We start from the raw sequence: 20491 nt of genomic DNA on the forward strand, positions 1-20491 counted from the left end.
TGGAGGCAAAGGGGAGGAGAGAGATGGGATGGTAGTTAGAAAGAAGGTTAGGATCAAGGGTAGGTTTTTTAAGAATGGGGGAGACAAGGGCATGTTTGAATGCAGAAGGAACAGTGCCTGATGAGAGGGAGAGGTTAATGAGGTGGGCAAGATGGGAGCAGGCTGAGAGAGAGAGGAAGTGGAGGAGGCGGGAGGGGATGGGATCAAGGGGGGAGGTGGAAGGGGGGGAGGACCGGATGAGGACCATGACTTCCTCTCCAGATACAAGGGAGAAGGATGTTAGAGTTGGTAAAGTTGATGGGGAGGGGTGACTAGGGAAAGGAGGAGGTGGAGAGCTGGGGGACTGATTGGATATGATGTCCTGACGTATGGAATCAATTTTAGATGTAAAGTAGGTAGCAAAGTCAAGGGCAGTGAGCAAGGAGGGGAGACGAGGAGGGGGTGGGCGAAGGAGGGATTTGAAAGTAGTGAAGAGACGCTGGGGATTAGAGGACTGAGAGGAGATGAGGTTCTTAAAGAATGACTGTTTAGAGAGGGAGAGCGCAGCACTATACGATGAGAGCATAAATTTGAAATGTAGAAAATCTGCCTTAGAGCGTGATCTTCTCCACTGTCGCTCGGCAGTTCGAGAACACTTTTGCAGGTATCTGGTGCATTTGGAATGCCAGGGTTGAGGAGTAGATCTGCGAGTGTGAATAGTGATCGCTGGGGCAACAGAGTCCAGAGCAGAAGTAAGGGAGGCATTGTATAGGGAGGCGGCTTGTTCAGGGCAGGAGAGAGAGAGGATAGGGGAGAGAAGTGAGTCAAGCAGGGAAGAAAAGGAACCTGTGTCAATGTTACGCTTAGTAATGGAGGCTTTTGGAGGTAGAGGAGGGGAAGGAGAGAGGGACAGGTTAAAAGAGAGAAGGTGATGGTCAGAAAGAGGGAATGGGGAATTGAGGTGGTCAGAAATATCACAACGGTGTGTGAATACCAGATCAAGCACATGGCCACTCACATGGGAGGGTGAGGAGGTCCATTGGGAGAGACCCAGTGACGATGTGAGGGAGAGGAGTTTGGAGGCAGAGGATTCTGTAGGGATATCAATTGGAATATTGAAGTCACCTAGGATAATGGAGGGAAGGTCTGAGGAGAGAAAGTGAGGGAGCCAGGAAGCAAAGTTGTCAAGGAACTTGGAGGGAGGGCCAGGGGGACGGTAAATGACAGCTACTTGGAGGTGTACTGGGTGGAAGAGGCGTATAGCATGGACTTCAAATGAAGAGAATGTGAGGGATGGTTCAGAGGGAATGGGTTGGTATGAGTAACCAGGGGATAGAAGGACCCCAACACCACCACCATGGCGACCCCCAGGTCGTGGGGTGTGGGAAAAGGTGAGGCCCCCAGAGGAGAGAGCTGCAGGAGAAGCGGTGTCAGAGGGTGAAATCCAGGTTTCAGTAATAGCTAGGAGATTCAGGGAGTTGGAGATGAAAAGGTCATGGGTTGGGACCAGTTTATTACAGACTGATTTGGCATTACAGAGGGCACAGGATAGAGGGACAGAGTTTGTTGGCGAGATTTGAATGAGATTATCAGGGTTGCTATAGCGTGGGGGTGAGATTAATTTGGGGGACCGAGCTGAATAGAGTGTAGCGATGGTGCGGACTCCAGTGCTAGAAGGGGAGCCAGTAGAAGGTGGGCAGGAAGGGAAATTAATGATGTGGGGTAAAGTGACATGGAGAGGGGAGTGGGAGGACGGATTAGCAGTGAGGTTGTAGGACCCCCGTGGAGTATAAGAGAATGAAAGTGGAGTAATGGGAGAAGATGGGGAGGAAGGTAAACAGAGGAGAGGAGATAAGGGGAAGAGGAAATGGAAGAGACAAGGGGGAAAGGATAAAGATGGAAGCAAGGGGCAGAACAAAAGATTAGGTAGACACTGAGTGAAGGTGGGATTTGAAGAAAACATGGTAATAGTAAGGATGATGTAAATAGGGGAAGAAAAGTTAAAAGTAGGAATGAAGACAGAATGTAGGAGAGAGCAGATTTCCAGAAACGCAAGTAATAGTGCAGTGTGGGAAAAGAGTCAGGACTGCAAAAGTTTATTATTGAGTATAAAAAAGTGGAGATTTGGTGGGAGCAGAAATTAAATAGTAAAATATACAGTGGTAGGAGCTAGATATAAGACTTAGAAAAAGAGCTAAGGTAAAAGTACATTATTATTGAGGAAAACTGACATAACACAGATAAGTATGCATTAGGATTATATGTAAAGCACAGAGCCAGCAGCAATAGTAGCAAGGGAGGCACCAGGTTTATGCAGCCACCAGACAGGGAGTTCAATAATGAAAGTCATGGTTATGTGTCCACAGGAGCTAGTAGTATGGAGACTGTGAACTCACAATTGTTCATTCCACTTTGTCCAATTAATTAGGTTGTTGTTTGTAGTTTGGTGGGTTTCCTTCTGTTTCACTGGTGTTTAACGCTGATATAACGCCAATTAATCGATTTAAAAAGAAGTTGACACTTTTAAAATAGGACACTTCTAAAGATAGGCCACCCAGCCAAGGCTAGTCCAGCCTTCTAATGAACCTTACATAGGAGACCTAGCATGTGAAACCACTAGTTTCTAACTACCCCCAAAACACTCCCACTATTATTGCAAGCAATAAATTACCTTAAACAAACAAACAGAACATACCATTAAGCTAGCATCTGGGTCTATATACCTTGCATTGAACTAAGAAAACACAAACATAAAACTATATTCTAAACCAACAACTACAGATACTATGCAGTGATATACTACTTAATTTAACATTGCATCTAAGTTAATTGTTCAAAGCAGTAGTCCTTTACAAGTATCATGCAGCAAGAATATGCTGCTGGGAGCAGTAGTCCTTTACCTAGTACAGCTCGGGCAGGGACAAACAATTATAATGCAGCAAGAATATGCTGCTGGGAGCAGTAGTCCTTTACAAGTATCATGCAGCAAGAATATATATATATATATATATATTAATTATGATATATAAGATATATTAAATAAATAAATAAATATACCATGAAAAAAAAAATATAAACATGTTGCCTTTATCCTGGTTTATCCCTGTGGCCAGGAATTCAGAGACATGATAGACCTGGGAAGCAGATAAATCCTAAGGCATTCACATGGAACATCCCTAGTGCTAGGGTTTACAGTGTGTTGGCAGCAGATAGACCAAAGGTGACAACAAGTAGTGTGTCTGACCCTTCAACACAGAGGTAAATCTTGCCTGTTCCCAGCACTCTGTCATGGGGTCAGCCATGCTATGCATCATTACACATCTTTTGTTGATGTAACCTTGTAACACTCTTTATCTGGTTAAATGCAGTGATCCCTTCCTTTCCTTGTAACTCTCTGAAACACCTCCTTGTAATTCTCAGTTGTGTGTGAAGGGAGAGATTTTTTTTTAACAAAAAGGAAAATGGTTTTGCTTCTAAATAGCCCTGGAATGACACGAGCTTCCTCTATGACCATTGATTGTAGTAGCAGTGGGGAAAAGGATATAATAAAAAAAGACATTATTATATTTATTATTAAATTGGCATCTTTATAGCAGTAAAAGATGAATAAACTGAATGGATTATTTTTAGCCTTTATTTATATAACACCAATATATTTTGTGGCGCTATACTGTATTCATTTATTGCATCCCGGGCCCACAGCAGGGTCAAATTAGTCAGAAGACAATAAAGCTAGCATGTCAGTATGGATCATGGGTGGATCATAACACTTCATTTAGTTAGTTCCCTGGGTGCTTTGAGGCAGAAATACTCAGGACCAGAGCAGGGCTCACCAGCACTCTGTGCCAACCTTGCCCTTAAATGCTCTGGACGCCTCTGCACACTGCAGGGTGAATGCTTGGAGCGTTCTCTGGACACTCCAAGTAGTAGTGCAGCAGCGCACCTGGCCAGATGCATGGGGCAATGACGGTGTCACCCCCAGGGCACTACACCCGCACTGCTCGCACACACACCCCTATGGCCCTGGCAATACTAACCACTGTGCCACCAAACATATGCTTATGTAGTGAAGCTAACTATTAAGACAGCCTATTAGATATATATTTTCCATGTAACAAAATATCAATTTTGCCAATTCTTGAATGAAATATTGGCATGGTAATTCCAGCATCAGATGATACCACACAATTCTCAAGTCCACTAACAAATACAATATCCCTAAATTATTTCTTGTTTTTATTGTAGGTAAACCAAGGAGCATCTAAGGTGCTTGGATCAGGGCTTGGATACTTGGAACACATATGTCAACTTATAGAAAAAATTGGGCAGCTTCAGGAGCATAATCTTAAACTACAAAAGCAAATATTTACCTTACAAAAAGAAGACGGCATGAAACAGATGAAAGAGGTAAGAGTACCATGACTGGCAGATTGCTGCATGCTACTGCTTATATGTGGTGCCTAGTTTTATTATACTATGCATAGTACTAGTATTGGCTATCAGCACAAATGAGTATAAGTGGTGAGTAACTCATCTACAGTTAAGACGATTGTGGGGGTATCACCTTTAGCCAAGGAGCACTTAGGTTCATTTTCCAAATGTGCAATGAAATTGTCCAGATGTTTTTGGAAAACCATTTTGCCTTGTGCGCTGTGCTCTCAATTGGCTTCAAAGCTCTACCAACTTCCTAAGTGAAATTAGATGACGTCATACAAGATGGCCGCGGGGGTATGCGCATGCGCAGAACGGCAAAAAAGCAGAAAATAGCGCTGATTAGCACCCTGGCATGCACAGTATGTAAAGGGCACCCCAAAAGGTTTACCAGCACCCCTGAGGTAGTCTGAACAGACTAAACGCATTGGGACCTTGCTCCAGTGTGTCTCCACTCTGCTGATTATATTGCAGATAAGCATTTTACTACTTCTAACTTTTATGTTTTGTTAACCCCTGTTTACTCTGTATCCCTGTAAATGTGATTAAAACCCCCCTATTGTGAAAAGGCACACCTGTGACAAGGGTCATTTTTGCTTGTTTGAGGCTAACCTTATCCACCTGTGTGCAGACTATGAGGGCCTCCATGGGATCCTAGAGGAGTTATCAGAGTACACAATACTACACGCAGGTGTTCAAGTATCTTTTTGGTACGCAATATACATTGAATTATATGCGCTGCTTGTAAACAAAAATACTACACTATATTTGTGTTCTATGTGGCTCTGTTGGAGCCTCTTCTATTAAGGTTTTCCTGATCTTTTGGAGGACCATATGTAAGAGGGGCAAGGGGTGGACTGCTGTGTGCGCCTGCTGCCGTGCAGGTGTGGCGGGGCACTTACCTCTCTCACCCCGTGGCTCTCACCTTCAGGACACCTTGGTTTCTCCCACCGACGGTCCTGGGTCTTTCCGGTTTGACACAGCCGGGGACGGTCTAACCTGTAAGATAGGTCGGACACGCTGAACCTATGGGCCGGACCTTGGTGCCACAGGAAGGACTGACGGACAGGGGTGCGGGGACTAGAGGATGGTCATCATTGGCACTTGTGGCCTCAGACTGGTTTGCACCTGCATGCCAGGCACATGGGTGCAACCCGAACGGAAACGCCTGAAAAGGGAAAAGGGAAGAGGGGACGACACACAAACAATGATTCGACACACAAACACAGAATGCGCTCACCGGGTATGCCCCTTGTCTCTTTGCTGGGCGAGTAGTCCTGGTCTCTGCTCCTATAAGAGAGCACGGCTGCCTGGCGCCGCACTAGAACAATACCTGCAGCCTAACACCGCACGGTGATGGTGCAGTGGATATGCGGTAACCTAGCACAGGTACAGTGGTCTCGGCCTAGCGCCGCACGGTGGTGGTACAGTGGGTTCACAACAACCTAACACAATGGTACAGTGGTCTCGGCCTAGCGCCGCATGGTGGTGGTACAGTGGGTACAAATGGTACAGTGGTCTTGGCCTAGCGCCGCACGGTGGTGGTACAGTGGGTACACAACAACCTAACACAATGGTACAGTGGTCTCGGCCTAGCGCCGCATGGTGGTGGTACAGTGGGTACACAACAACCTAACACAATGGTACAGTGGTCTCGGCCTAGCGCCGCACGGTGGTGGTACAGTGGGTACACAACAACCTAACACAATGGTACAGTGGTCTCGGCCTAGCGCCGCACGGTGGGGGTACAGTGGGTACACAACAACCTAACACAATGGTACAGTGGTCTCGGCCTAGCGCCGCACGGTGGTGGTACAGTGGGTACACACCAACCTAACACAGGGGTACAGTGGTCTCGGCCTAGCGCCGCACGGTGGTGGTACAGTGGGTACACACCAACCTAACACAGGGGTACAATGACCTCGGCCTAGCGCCGCACAGTGGTGGTACAGTGGGTTCACAATAACACAAGGGTACAGTGGTCTAATACCAAGATACAAGGGCCTCACTGAGGGCTTACCTGAACTGCCAACTCGCGTTCGGGACTCCCTCCAGCGACGATCTGCCTGCTCCGACGACTCCTCCGCTCTTCCTCTCCTGCCCGCAGGCGGGGATTTTAAATACCCCGCCGCGCGGGCTCCTGGGCTGGATGACGCGGCGGGCCCTCATTGGCCCGCCACGCCGCCGGGTGATGACGCGCCCCAACACGTGGGCGCGTCCGGCAATGCGGGGTCCGGTCCTTGCCGGCGTCATGGCCGCGTCGCGGCTGGATGACGCTGCGGGCCCTCATTGGCCCGCCGCGCCGCCGGGTGATGACGCGCCCCTACATGTGGGCGCGTCCGGCGACGCGGGGACCTCCCACACTCTCCCCTTCTTTTCCTTTTGTGGTCCCCACAAAGACCGGGTGGCACGACCACTCAAAGTCAGGGTCTGGGAACCGTGGTGGTGGCACTCCCAAGGTCGACCTCGCGGATCTCCGGACTGGAGCCTCGAGGGACAGGGCGGCTGGTTCGGCCAGTGGTGGGCTGTCTTGGGGTGGTGTTCCTGACGCATGTGTTGCTGGTAGGGGTAGTTCGGTCCCAGCCGACTCGGTGACGACGAGGGGGCTGTGCGCCCGGGAGGGCGGTGCCCTCCAAGTGAATGGGGTGAACCCCGGGGTCCCCGGTCCTGCCAGGGCGTTTGGGGGCTCTCTGCTCTCTCCACCAGGCTTCATGCTGCAGCATGGCTCCTGTGCCTCCGACGGGTCTCCCGACTCCCAGGGTCGCAACATGTCTCGGTGCAGGGTGTGAGTGTGACCGCTGTCGTCCTCGGCACGCACCTCATATACTGGGTTGTTGGGCGAAACTCGTCGCTGTACGATGTAGGGCAACACCTCCCATCGCGGGCTTAGCTTGTTCTTTGGGCGCCTCTCACGGACAAATACTCTTTGTCCAACTGGGATGGGCTCCCCCACGGCCCCTCCGGGCTGGGGGTGCCTGGTGGTCCCGATGTTGCGCTCCGCCACCTCCCCTGCAGTCCTCAGCCGTCGCCTTTGCTCCTCGACCCACCCACCATGGGTCCACTCATCTTCCCCCTGGGGTAGAGAGAGGTCGAGGTCCTGCAGTTCCCTCCCTGCTCTACCAAACAGTAGGAAGTAGGGCGACGAGCCCGTGGTCCGGTGCACGCGGTTGTTGTACACCCACACCAGTTCTTGGACGAATGCTGGCCAACGGCGTTTCTTTTCGGCTTCCAAGGTTCTCAGCATTTGTAACAGGGTCCGATTGAATCGTTCACAGGCCCCATTCCCCTGGGGATGGTAGGGCGTGATCCGGGATTTTTGCATGCCGTAGGTCTGACAAAGTCGTTCCATCACGCGGCCCTGGAAACATGCTCCTTGGTCTGAGTGGATGCGCTCGGGGCAGCCATACCTTCGGATGAAGTGTTCCACGATGGCCTTGGCGGCTGTTTCCGCTGTCTGGTCACGGGTAGGCGCCACCGCAGTGAACTTAGTGAAGTGGTCCGTCATCACTAGGGCGTACTGGTGCCCGCTCGTCGACTCCCCTATTAGCACGTAGTCCACCATCAACAGCTCCAAGGCTCGCCTGGTCTGGATGGTCTGCACCGGGGCTCTCTGTTCGGTGGGCTTGGTGACACCGCACGTCGGGCACGCCCGACACACGGCCTCTACCAACTCTTGTAGTCCTGGAAAGAAGTACTGACGGCGTATCCACTGGAGCGTCTTGGCCACCCCGAGGTGGGCCCCTTCCTCGTGGGCCTCCACTACCAAGCCTCGGGCCAAGCCTTCCGGGAGCACGACCTGCCTGACTTCGCGGAGTTCTTGTTCCAGGTAGGTGCGTCAGCACAACACCCCGTCGTGGACAGTCAGCCGATCCCATTGGTGAAGCATCCTCTGGCCCACCCCGCCGAGTCGGCCCCTCTCGCGGGCGGAGGGCCAATGTCCCTGTTCCTTCCAGCTGTGGATGGCCCTCAGGTCTGGGTCTTGTTTCTGCTGTACGGCCCACTCGAGGGCGGTCCTCTGCAGCTGGAGGCCGCAACTGGTGGCTTCCAGGGGTCCGGGTGGTGGTCTAACCTTGGCAAGATCAGGGATTTCTAAGCCTTCCTGGTCCTCGTCGGAGGGGCCCTTGGGTGCCTCCACAGGAAAACGGGACAGGGCGTCGGCGTTGGTGTTGTATTTCCCCGGACCATACTTGATCTTGGGGAAAAATTTCGCCAACCGGGCAACCCAACGCTGCTCCAGGGCCCCCAACTTGGCAGTGTCCAGGTGCGCCAGAGGGTTGTTGTCTGTGATGACCTCGAACTCCGTCGCAGTTAAGTACTCGGCAAACTTCTCCGTCACGGCCCACACCATTGCTAACAGCTCGAGTTTGAAGGAGCTGTAGTTTTTGGGGTTCCTCTCAGAGTCCCGCAGACTCCGGCTCCCATAGGCAATCACCCGTTCCTGCCCCCCCTGGATCTGGGAAAGGACTGCCCCCAGCCCTTTGTGACTGCCGTCGGTGTAGGCCAGGAAGGGCTTGTCGAAGTCAGCGTAGGCGAGTACCGGGGCTTGGGTGAGGGCGTCTTTCAGCTGGTTGAAGGAGTCGTCTTGGGCTTGGCCCCACGCCACAGTCCTCTTTCGTGCATCCGTTGCCACACCTCTCAGCAGCTCATGCAGAGGTCCGACTATTTTAGCGAAACCCCGAAATGAACCGGCGGTAATAGCCGACTAGTCCAAGAAAGGCTCGTACCTCCGTCACGGTGGTGGGTGTTTTCCGTCCCTGAATTGCGGTGATTTTGTCGGGTGTAGGTTTCACCCCGTCTTGGGATACTACGTGTCCCAAGTACTCAAGGCTGGGTTGGAGGAGGTGGCACTTCCTTGGCTTTAGTTTGAGCCCGTATTGCTCCAAACGCTGTAGTACTTGATCCAGCCTGCGGAAATGCTCGTCCAGCGTTTGGGCGAACACGATGATGTCATCCAGATAGATCAAAATCGAGTCGAAGTTTAGATCCCCTAGGCAACGTTCCATGAGTCGTTGGAAGGTAGCTGGCGCATTGGAGAGCCCAAAGGGCATCCGGCAGAAATCGAATAGGCCCATGGGGGTGATGAAGGCCGTCTTGGCTTGGTCCCTCTCGGCCACCGGCACTTGCCAATAGCCGCTGGCCAGGTCCAAGGTGGAGAAGAATCGTGACTTCCCCAGGGCTGCCAATGATTCTTCGATGCGGGGGAGAGGGTATGCGTCTCGCACAGTACAGTTGTTCAGCTTCCGATAGTCCACACAGAAGCGTAGGGCCCCATCTTTCTTCTTAACTAGGACAATCGGCGCTGCCCACGGGCTTTTGCTCTCTTTGATGACGTGGTTATCCAGCATCTGGCGGATCATGGCCTTCACTTCCTGGTACAATTTTGGCGGAATGGGTCGGTATCGCTCCCGGATGGGGGGCTGGTCCCCGGTGTTGATCTCGTGTTCTAATGCCCGGGTGTAACCGAAGTCTTCCTCGCTGCGGGAGAACGCCTGTTGTCTCCTCCACAGAAGCCGTTCGAGCTTCTTGACCTCGGCGGGGCCGAGTTCATCTAGGGGTACGTCCATCTGTTCGAGTATTATTCGCCCGTTCCAGCCTTCGGTGGGCTCTACCCGCTCCTCCACCCTCACGGCCAGCGTCCATGGTTTCCGCACGTCGGGCTCTAGGAGGACGTTTTGTCCTGACTTGACACCGCCCACGGGCACAGCCTCTACCTGTGCCAAGATGGTCCTGGGGGGAACCTGGGCTGGGGCGTCCCCCAGGTTACAGATCCGGATGGGCACCACCCCATGCTTGACTACTGCCAAGGCCCGAGCCACGATCAATCCAGCGTCGGTTTGGCCAAACCAGCAGGGTTCTATCATGACTTCCCTACCCTCCAGGGGCTGTTGCGCCCGCACGGGCAGATCCACGACCACCTCTTGCCTGGCGGGAATCCTCACCCATTGGTTATGGCCTGTCTTGACCCGTCCCAGGGGGCCTGTGTCAGCGGCTGGAGATGGTCCCTCGCACAGCCGCATCACCCGTTGCAGGGCCTGCTGTACGGGCTTCTGCACCCCTAGGTGTCTCCAGTACCGGGGGCCCTTCTCCAGGACTAGGGCTTGGTCCAAGCAGCGGGGTATATTCATCCCCAAGATGACAGGCCCATGCTTCAAGTCCTCCCCTGCGACAACCATGATGCCTTTCTTCCCCAGGGACTGGGCGTACAGCTCCACCTCGACCCAAACTACACCCAGGATGGGAATTGGCAGGTTGTTTGCGGCGATGAGGGTTACCCAATCTCCCACGTTGGTCCGCTGCAGGTGGGCGTAGTTCTCCTGGAAGCATCGCTGGGACATGGTTGACACTTGGGAGCCGGTATCCAGAAGACAGCGCTGGCTCTTTCCCGCCAGCTGGGCTATTACTGTGGGGCACTCTCCAATGAGATCCGACGAATGGGTAATGTCCACCTGGTCGTCTCCCCTCCTCGTGGTTTGGCCCGCAACCGCGAGGGACGCTAGTTTAAAGGTCTACGGCGGGTGTCTCGACTGGGTCGTACTTCAGGACATTCGCGGGCGAAATGGCCAGGTCGATCGCACTCCCAGCAGACTGGGCCCCTGGTGTCCCGTCGGCGCGTTCCTGCTGACTCCCAGCGCCGGGGCGGGTCTTGCTCGTGAGGCTTCCGACGTGGGGCCTCGGCCCGCTCTCCTTCTGCACGGGTCTCCGCCCCGGCCCGCCGGTCTTCTGCCTGCTCCACTCGCTGCTTTAGCTGGGATACTTCTTGCTGGACCAGCAGGAGCGCATTGGTCAACTCCTTGACGCAATTCTCCAGTGGGTTTAGGGGTGGGTTGGGGGTGCGGGAGTCTGGGTGTGTCGGTTGGAGGGACACAGAGCAGGAGCCAAACTCCTCGTCCTGATCCTTGGCCAATGCCTTCTCCAGCACCTCGTGGAACAGAAGGCGGGGGTCCCCTTCGATCTTGTCTTGGAAATGGTGGCGTAGGGGCCTACTCTTCAGACCTGCCACGAATAGGTCTCGTAAGACCAAGTCTGGGTTTCCGGCCAACCAGTCTGCGTCCTGCCGAGCCCGTATCCGATCTGCGCAACTTTGGAGGGCGTTGGCAAATTGGGAGATCGACTCGTCCTCGCGCTGGATCCGAGCGAACAGCCGTTTCTGGAGGTTGGTCGGTGTGGACCGGTCTCCGTAAGTGGCCTTCAAGATTTTGAACACCCCCTGGAGGTCCTTCCTCTGCCCGAGAGGGCGGTTGATGACAGATTTTTTTGCTTCCCCCAGGATGACCTGCAGCACCAAGTCTACCTGTACCGGCGCGGGGAGGTGATCCAGACGGATCACCGACTCCACCTGGTCCATCCAGTCGTCCAGTTCCATGTTCTGTCCATCGTACTTCTGGATGAGTTGGACAGCGGCTCCGATGGCCGGGGTGACCCGCCGGTCAAAAGTCGGGTCTGTCGTCTCGGATGGTGGTCCCGCGGAGGTAGAGGTGGTGGTAGGGTCCGTCATCTTCGTGGGGGTCCTCCGGCTGGCGTCAAGGGATCCTGCCAGCTACGCCAAATGTAAGAGGGGCAAGGGGTGGACTGCTGTGTGCGCCTGCTGCCGTGCAGGAGTGGCGGGGCACTTACCTCTCTCACCCCGTGGCTCTCACCTTCAGGACACCTTGGTTTCTCCCACCGACGGTCCTGGGTCTTTCCGGTTTGACACAGCCGGGGACGGTCTAACCTGTAAGATAGGTCGGACACGCTGAACCTATGGGCCGGACCTTGGTGCCACAGGAAGGACTGACGGACAGGGGTGCGGGGACTAGAGGATGGTCATCATTGGCACTTGTGGCCTCAGACTGGTTTGCACCCGCATGCCAGGCACATGGGTGCAACCCGAACGGAAACGCCCGAAAAGGGAAAAGGGAAGAGGGGACGACACACAAACAATGATTCGACACACAAACACAGAATGCGCTCACCGGGTATGCCCCTTGTCTCTTTGCTGGGCGAGTAGTCCTGGTCTCTGCTCCTATAAGAGAGCACGGCTGCCTGGCGCCGCACTAGAACAATACCTGCAGCCTAACACCGCACGGTGATGGTGCAGTGGATATGCGGTAACCTAGCACAGGTACAGTGGTCTCGGCCTAGCGCCGCACGGTGGTGGTACAGTGGGTTCACAACAACCTAACACAATGGTACAGTGGTCTCGGCCTAGCGCCTCACGGTGGGGGTACAGTGGGTACACAACAACCTAACACAATGGTACAGTGGTCTTGGCCTAGCGCCGCACGGTGGTGGTACAGTGGGTACACAACAACCTAACACAATGGTACAGTGGTCTCGGCCTAGCGCCGCACGGTGGGGGTACAGTGGGTACACAACAACCTAACACAATGGTACAGTGGTCTCGGCCTAGCGCCGCACGGTGGTGGTACAGTGGGTACACACCAACCTAACACAGGGGTACAGTGGTCTAATACCAAGATACAAGGGCCTCACTGAGAGCTTACCTGAACTGCCAACTCGCGTTCGGGACTCCCTCCAGCGACGATCTGCCTGCTCCGACGACTCCTCCGCTCTTCCTCTCCTGCCCGCAGGCGGGGATTTTAAATACCCCGCCGCGCGGGCTCCTGGGCTGGATGACGCGGCGGGCCCTCATTGGCCCGCCGCGCCGCCGGGTGATGACGCGCCCCAACACGTGGGCGCGTCCGGCAATGCGGGGTCCGGTCCTTGCCGGCGTCATGGCCGCGCCGCGTCGCCGGGTGATGACGCGCCACAACACGTGGGCGCGTCCGGCGACGCGGGTCCGGTCCTTACCGGCGCCTTCGTGGGAGGGGGGCGCGCGGCCCCGGACCTCCCACACTTACCTACCCTACCATATGGAATCCCACTGAAGGAATCACAGATAAGCCTTAAAGATTTATTATTTGGTACGCACATTATATTTTGAGCACGTACATCATTGTTTTAAATTCTACACTATTAGGCGCATGCCTTTTGCCAATTCCACTTCCATATAACATATCATAACTGAAAATACTAACATGATGGTACTATATATTCACCTTACAATTGAATTCACATTTTTAAATATCTATATCATGTGCAGGTAGGTGATATTCCTGGATGTATCTATAATGGGTGCAGTGTAAGCTTTCAATTAAGCCCTCTTACCGCATTGTCTGCATATTAATACCCAGCCATGTTTTATTACTGTTCCCAAATGTAAAGCACTACAGAGTATGTTGGCACTATACAAATAAATATTAACAATAATCATTTAGATCGTCAGTTGGGCCTTGAGTATCTAAACCTGCAATGTGCTTATTGTCAGTGCCTGAGTTCATTATACCACAGGCATGAGGCGAAAAGCAGATAACATAGAACTTAGATAACCCAAACACAAACATACTTCAAATGATGCTCATAAATGCATGTTAAAGTATACAAGTTGTCAAATAATCAATCACACTGCCTGTCTACCCAGGGAGGGTAGGAAGAAAATGGTAAGTTAGAAGAGCCAGGAATTCCATTAGAAAGAGCTTAGTTTGGGAATGCCAGCAATGTGAGCATGATATCACTGCACTGACTGGAAGGATTGAGATGTAACAGCTCTCTTCTTGGTGTAGGAGTACTTTCGACAGCATTGCTCCTGTGGAGCAGCGAATGTTTTGCTCAGTCCGTACCAGGAGGCTAAAAGGCATTTTCCTGTGAGGAGGAACCGGCCGCACAGTATGTTTGTACAAAGTGGAAACCAATCTGACCTCTCCATGATCCCAGAAATTGGCATTAACAATGAAAGGTTTGGCTACAAAGGTTGGTTTCTTATCACAATTTGTCTGATTTAACACATAGTGGAACAATGGAACAATAAAAATAATTATGAGCTTTTTTATTTATTTTTTTATTTTATTTTGCTACTATCAACAAAAAAAATAGTTGCTTGAGTTGTATTCAGTATTTATCCACCCAGCAGTCACATTTAACCTACAGTAGTTGCATGAGATATGTTTAAGAATAATAACACATCTACTATACAATCTATTTAAAATGTTGAGCCTTTTCATGGAGTACATATGAAACAAAAAGATCAGGCAAGCATAACAGAATTCTCTTGTGCTTAAAGTGTGCCTGTCACCTACACCAAATAAATACAGACATGTTTTGGTCTGAACCCATATTTCAGAGCATACGGCCGTTCACTAGAAACTACTGACATGAAGGAGTCATGAGGCACCTTATCCGTCAGTCATTGCACTAGTTATTAGCGACTGATAGCTAGGTTACACGTTGGTTCAGCTGAGCAAATGGCTGCTTCCATCATGTCTAGGTGACGGCTACACTTTCATATAACATATCAACAATATTTTGCAGCTCTCCGGGAAATGTTTCAGTATTTGTTTTCCATTATAAATTTCTGGTTGACTAAACCAACAGACTACAATAAAAATAACACATACATCTCTGTGTTGCAGCAACATGTGACATTGAGCTATTGTTAGGGCTGCAGTATTTAGTGTCAATGAACCAATAGGTCACAATATAAATACAAAGTTGACATTTTTGGTTGCAAAATATGCAGGGCCGGCAACAGAAATGTTGGGGCTTGGTACACTAATGTCTCTGGGCCACCCCATCCCCTCCACCCCTCACACCCATATATATTGTTCCCCAGCGTGTGCCAATATCTGAGGCTGTCCCAAGGGTGGGGAGAGGGTGTGCACTCCCAGTCAGTGATGCTGATGTGCAGTAGAGCGGATGGTAATGCTGCAACTTGCTCCCACCTCCTTCCCCAAGGTAGCAATGACAGCAGGGTGCAGAAGGGCAGGTAACTGGCACGAGTGCAGCGTCGCAAAAAATGACGCTGCTGCGACACCATTCATTACTATGGTGCAAGTGCAGAACCAGGTGTCGTGTCCTTGAGAGTGGTAACTGGGAGAGGAGGTTTACTTAGTTGGGCCAGGCGGCATAGTTTGTACAATAAATAGTGTTTGGTGCTGCAGTCCCTAAGGATTTTGGTTTTGTGCCCCTCTTAACCTCACTGCCCCTCTGAACTTCGGGGACCCAGAACAAGTGTACCCATTGTACCACCTGTTGCCGGGCCTGATAATATGGTGGCAGCTGGCAAGCACACTTAAGGGTTTATAGAGATGAAGAGAAAACCCTTTTTCTATATCACTGCTGTTCGCAGCATAAAATTTTTGCCCTAAGAAAATGTGCCGGCGAACACACATTTATAACGTTGACAGTACTATTAGGGTTAGCGTTAGGCTCTGAAGAATACATTATTGATAAGGTGACCCTGTCGACATTTCGACCGGGGTCTACACAATGAATGTCAACATTCTCATGATCACCATTAACCTAATATAAACCTAATATTAACCATTAAGATGATACTACCAGCAGTGGTCATATTGAAGATAACAGTACATATATTGAACGTAAAGCAATGTAATGTACTGAGCTTCTCTATATACATCCACTGAAAGCAATTCTGATTGTTTTCACAACTGATAAAAAGATGAGTGTACTGTATATAGTGAGACACACTGGTGTAAGAGCCAATCATTCTTGTGTCCTCATATTGTTACATATAATTGAAAGTAGACAGGAAAGCTTCATCCTGCCCTACAGTCATTAGAGAATAACCAGCACCTGTCATTCACACATTCTCATCGTCATCATGTTTCTTGCTCCAGGGAATGCGGCACAGACAGATGGCTGGAGAAGTCCTTCCATATTGGGGCTAAGGAAACCCTTCAGTAAATTGAAATATGAAGACAAAGAAAGTAAGCAAGTGTGGGACAGGAATTACAGAGACGCCTTTGCACAGTCCGAACAAGATATAAAAAAGGTTTGTAAAGGTTTCATTATTAATTTCTCATAATTATTAGTTGTGTCTGTGTTGCTATCATGTGTACCAGCACATATATACGGCCTGATTCTGAGTCGCACGCAGCTGTCTGAATATGGCCTCCTATGTGAACGATAGTGGTTGTATACAGAGACGCACTATCATCCACACGCCTTTGACACTCCCATAATGGGATGCGGTCAATATCACTATCACGGGAATTGCGGAGCTCAGAATGACGGCGCCTAAATCCTGACACTTGTTAAAATCTCGGCTTCGGCATCCTAACAGCCGGAATCCCGAATGTAAGTAGTGAGGTTAGGGGGAAGGTTAGCGGTTAGGCACTAGGGGAGGGTTAGGTTTAGGGTATGGAGAGGGGGAGGTTAGGTTTAGGCACTGGGGAGGGAGGGTTAAGGGTAGGGTTAGGATACTGACGGACAAGTGCGGTATTTTAACCCTGCTGGGAGTCTGCACACCGGCATCCCGTACCCATCTTTTGCTCTGATGAAGCTATACCACTTTTTAAAATAAGCGGTTCCAATGTCCATAAGAACCAATGTGTTTTTATTGGCAACACATGATTGGACTATTTCGTGAAGCTTTGATGTGCAACAGTTTGTATAACAGTAAGGATAAAACAAGGAAAAGCCTAAACGTACAATGTATGTATCATCACTCCTGATCAGAAATTGACAATTATTTATCTACCACTGGGAACAAATAACAATTTCAGGTTACATAACTGATGTCCAATATATTTTGGAGATTACCCGTATGTTTGCAATCCAATTTTAGATTTTGGAATACCTGTACATTGTCTGACATTCTGAGATTTGACACAATAACAGGATAAACTATGTCATAACAAACTCACCACAAAATGTCATCTGGAGCATGAATTGTATTTACATAAAACAACACACAGCTGGATAAACAGACTTTGAAGAAACTTTTTCCAAATGGGTTTAATAGATTTCTGATGTGTGTATGCAGCTGTATGCAGTGTATATTTTGTGTCTGGGCTCAGGCAGCTTAGAGTATAAGCCTTAAGAATAAAGGTCTGCATTACACTAATATATTAACTAATAATGAACAACTAATGGATAGTAGAGATCAAACAAGACTGACCATTGAGTCACTGACACAGGTCTTTACATTTATGTTCTATGAGATTATTTGAGCATGCAAAGAGACTGCTAACAGCATACTTGGGAGTTGCTAGTTTCCCTGGATGGAAATAAGAAAGAGGTCATCCAGACCGTCACCAGAAATTGTTCAGTTTTTAGTTAAATTAAATTGTTTTCCCTATGTGGTTACAGTAGATGATCATCTATGTTTGGGTATCAAATCAATGATGTTTAACGCCGACCATTGATATTCAATTACCGTTAGAATGCGTCTCTATTAAAACGTTGAGAGTGAGGACTTTTCCTTACTTATATGGAGTAGTCAAACTAGCCAACTTACTTTTATGGATTAGTGCAAAGTGAAAATTTATTTTGCAGAGTTGGAGAATGTAATATGTTGGAGAAGGTGTATTTTTTATAGGAGACGATCCTTTATATGTGGGGAGGCAAACAAAATGTTGCACCAAGGATAAGATGTGAACAATCAGTCTATTATAGGATGGAGAGCATTGAGTCTTCCTCACGAGGGCTGAGAGGATAGGGCATGATTCTGATATGTGTTGTATTGCACAGCCTGCATGAGATGTCTGAGGGAATAAGATGCCTCCAGCCGGCATCACAGATCTGAGTACTACATCTGAAGACACAGCATTGGATCAACATAGCAACCATCAGAGGCAATGTTTGTAGCATCAGCCATATGAGTAAGCTGGAGCTTACTCAGACTGGCTGCCTCCTACCGCTAGTAAGGCAAGGAAATCTACGTCCTTCGAGGCAGACTCTGGCTTTGGCACTCCCGGAAAACGAGGGTGACGTGCCCCCGTTTTCAGGAACGCAGGCCGACGCCACCCCTCCATGTCATGAATGAGCTCCACCATCAGAAAAGTACATAAACCATTGGGTTATCATACATTCCCGAATCAGGCTCAAAGTGTTCATCACAGAAGCTGAGAGCATAGTCTCCATCACAAGGGCTGAGTTCAGAGTCCAAGAACTGAGAGCAGAGTCTTTATCACAAGGACCGAGAGCAGAGTCTACATCACAAGGACTGGGAGCATAGTTTCCAATTACAAGGGCTGAGAGCAGAGTCTCCATAGCAAGGGCTGAGAGCAGAGTCTTCATCACAAGGGCTGAGAGCAGAGTCTCCATCACAAGATCTGAAATCAGAGTCTCCATCACAAGGGCTGAGAGCAGAGTCTCCATCACAAGTGCTGAGAGCAGAGTCTCCATCACAAGTGCTGAGAGCATAGTCAACACAAGGTCTGAGAGCAGGGTCTCCATCACAAAATCTGAGTTCAGTGAGTTTCCATCAAAAGGGCTGAGAGATTGGATTTTCTTTTATAAGGGTTGATGAGAGCAGTGAGTTTCCTTCACAATGGCTGAGAACAGTGAGTCTCCATCACAATGGCATCGGCTGATAACTGAGTCTCCATCACAAGGGCTGAGAGCACTAAGCCTCCATCACCAGTTCTGAGAACATGAAGTCTCTAGCACAGTGAAAGAGAACAGTGAGTCTTTGTTACGAATATGAGAGCACAGTGAGTCTATAGGACAAGGATAAACAGTCTATTATTGTGATGACAACAGTGAGTTAATATTATAGGAATGAAAACAATTAGGCTTTATTATATGGAAAAAAGCAACCAGTCTTCTAGTGACTGGTAGCACCTAAATGGCAACAGTGAGTTTCTAATACAGAGATGAAAACAGCACAGTTGGCACAACTTTAGTAAACCTTGCAGTATTTGCTTTTCAACTCAACATGAGATCTCTGGCTGGAAAATTCTGTTAGCAATGCATAAGTGTTATAGAAAGTGAGTAATTCAATTAAATATTGAATATTGCTCAATGATAAAATTAAATTATTACTTTCAATACATTTTTGGAAAATGTTTTATCAAAAGAATAACACTTGATATGATTTTCTTATAGTGTAAAGTATGAGTTCTGGACATACTGTAAATATATTAAAGGTCAATCTTAATAGATTTTGATTGATTTTAAATCGGTCTAAAACAATGTTATGTTTCAAGGGCTAAATCGCACATTTGGCTATAGATGATTTTTTTATATTGAATTATAAATGTTAGTAAATGTGCGATTTAGCCCATGAAACACAACATCGATTTAGATCGACTGTTATTATATTTACCCCCGGTCTCATTGTATCCATTGCTGTATAACCTGGTGACTATGGTATTATCCATACCACATTAATTGTAGCAAACCATGTAATATGGTGTTAAGTATGCCTTCCTGTAAAACACTGTGGTGACATTTAGGTATTAAATATCATTTTAATATATGCAGTATTACTTTATTTTTGCATTTTGGCCCATTCTGGGGTCAATGTTAAATAATTCACCAGCTCCGAAAAAGCAAATTGCTTAACTTGAATCCAAAATGTTTTAATATAGATGCAATCCTAGAAACAATGATAGAGGGAAGCATCTGGTCTTGTGCATTTCAGGCAAGTTGACGAGGAGGAAAGTCCAATTAAGTGACTACGGATAGGTTGTAGCATATAAAACTCAAATAGAAAATAAAAGAGCGTGTAAGATGTTTGATTCGCTAAGGTCAGGAAAGTGCTTCAGCCAATGTGTTATACCAGTATCATAATGGCCACTGAAATAGGGTGCCCGGAGTATTTTGTAAAACAAGGAAATAGCACCCCTAGAACCAATAAAAGATTGGAGAGCCATATACAATTATTTATCCAGTCCACAGGCAAGAGGAGGGAAACAACCTTTAAGGTATAATGCTGCGCCTGTGTTAGGAATGTAAAAAGGGGAAAAGAGACTGAGCCTGAGAGAATTATAATTGACGTTGTAAACTGATGAACTGCACTTAGACCATTGGAAGCCCAAAACATAAATGGAAAAGAGGCTGAACTGTGTTGAAAGCCGACATTACCCAACAGAGTGAGGAATAAAAAATATGAGGCATTGAGGTTCCATTTATTACGAATAGTGCGCCAGGCTGACCATGCAGACATTAGTAGAGGGTTGTCTAGCACACATGTAGGTATATAAAAGTTGTTTAGATGTAAAAAATCCACTAAGTATATATTAGTAAGAAAGGATTTCTCAATTGAATATTTAGTATATAAGTTGGAGTGTGAAAT

At 48.9% G+C, this 20491-nt stretch overlaps 1 protein-coding gene across 1 annotated transcript in view; it reads left to right on the forward strand.

Annotated features, from left to right (window-relative positions):
* Positions 1-20491, forward strand: part of LOC148542006 (uncharacterized) — a 112891-nt gene that overhangs the window by 80448 nt on the left and 11952 nt on the right. The window contains exons 3-5 of the mRNA XM_088476038.1: positions 4225-4386; positions 14013-14199; positions 16086-16240. Coding sequence (XP_088332164.1) covers positions 4225-4386; positions 14013-14199; positions 16086-16240 — 504 coding nt within the window. The remainder of the gene's footprint in view (positions 1-4224; positions 4387-14012; positions 14200-16085; positions 16241-20491) is intronic.

Source organism: Taudactylus pleione, unplaced genomic scaffold (assembly GCF_031769625.1).
Source record: "Taudactylus pleione unplaced genomic scaffold, aTauple2 ptg000016l, whole genome shotgun sequence".
Classification (NCBI taxonomy): domain Eukaryota; kingdom Metazoa; phylum Chordata; class Amphibia; order Anura; family Myobatrachidae; genus Taudactylus; species Taudactylus pleione.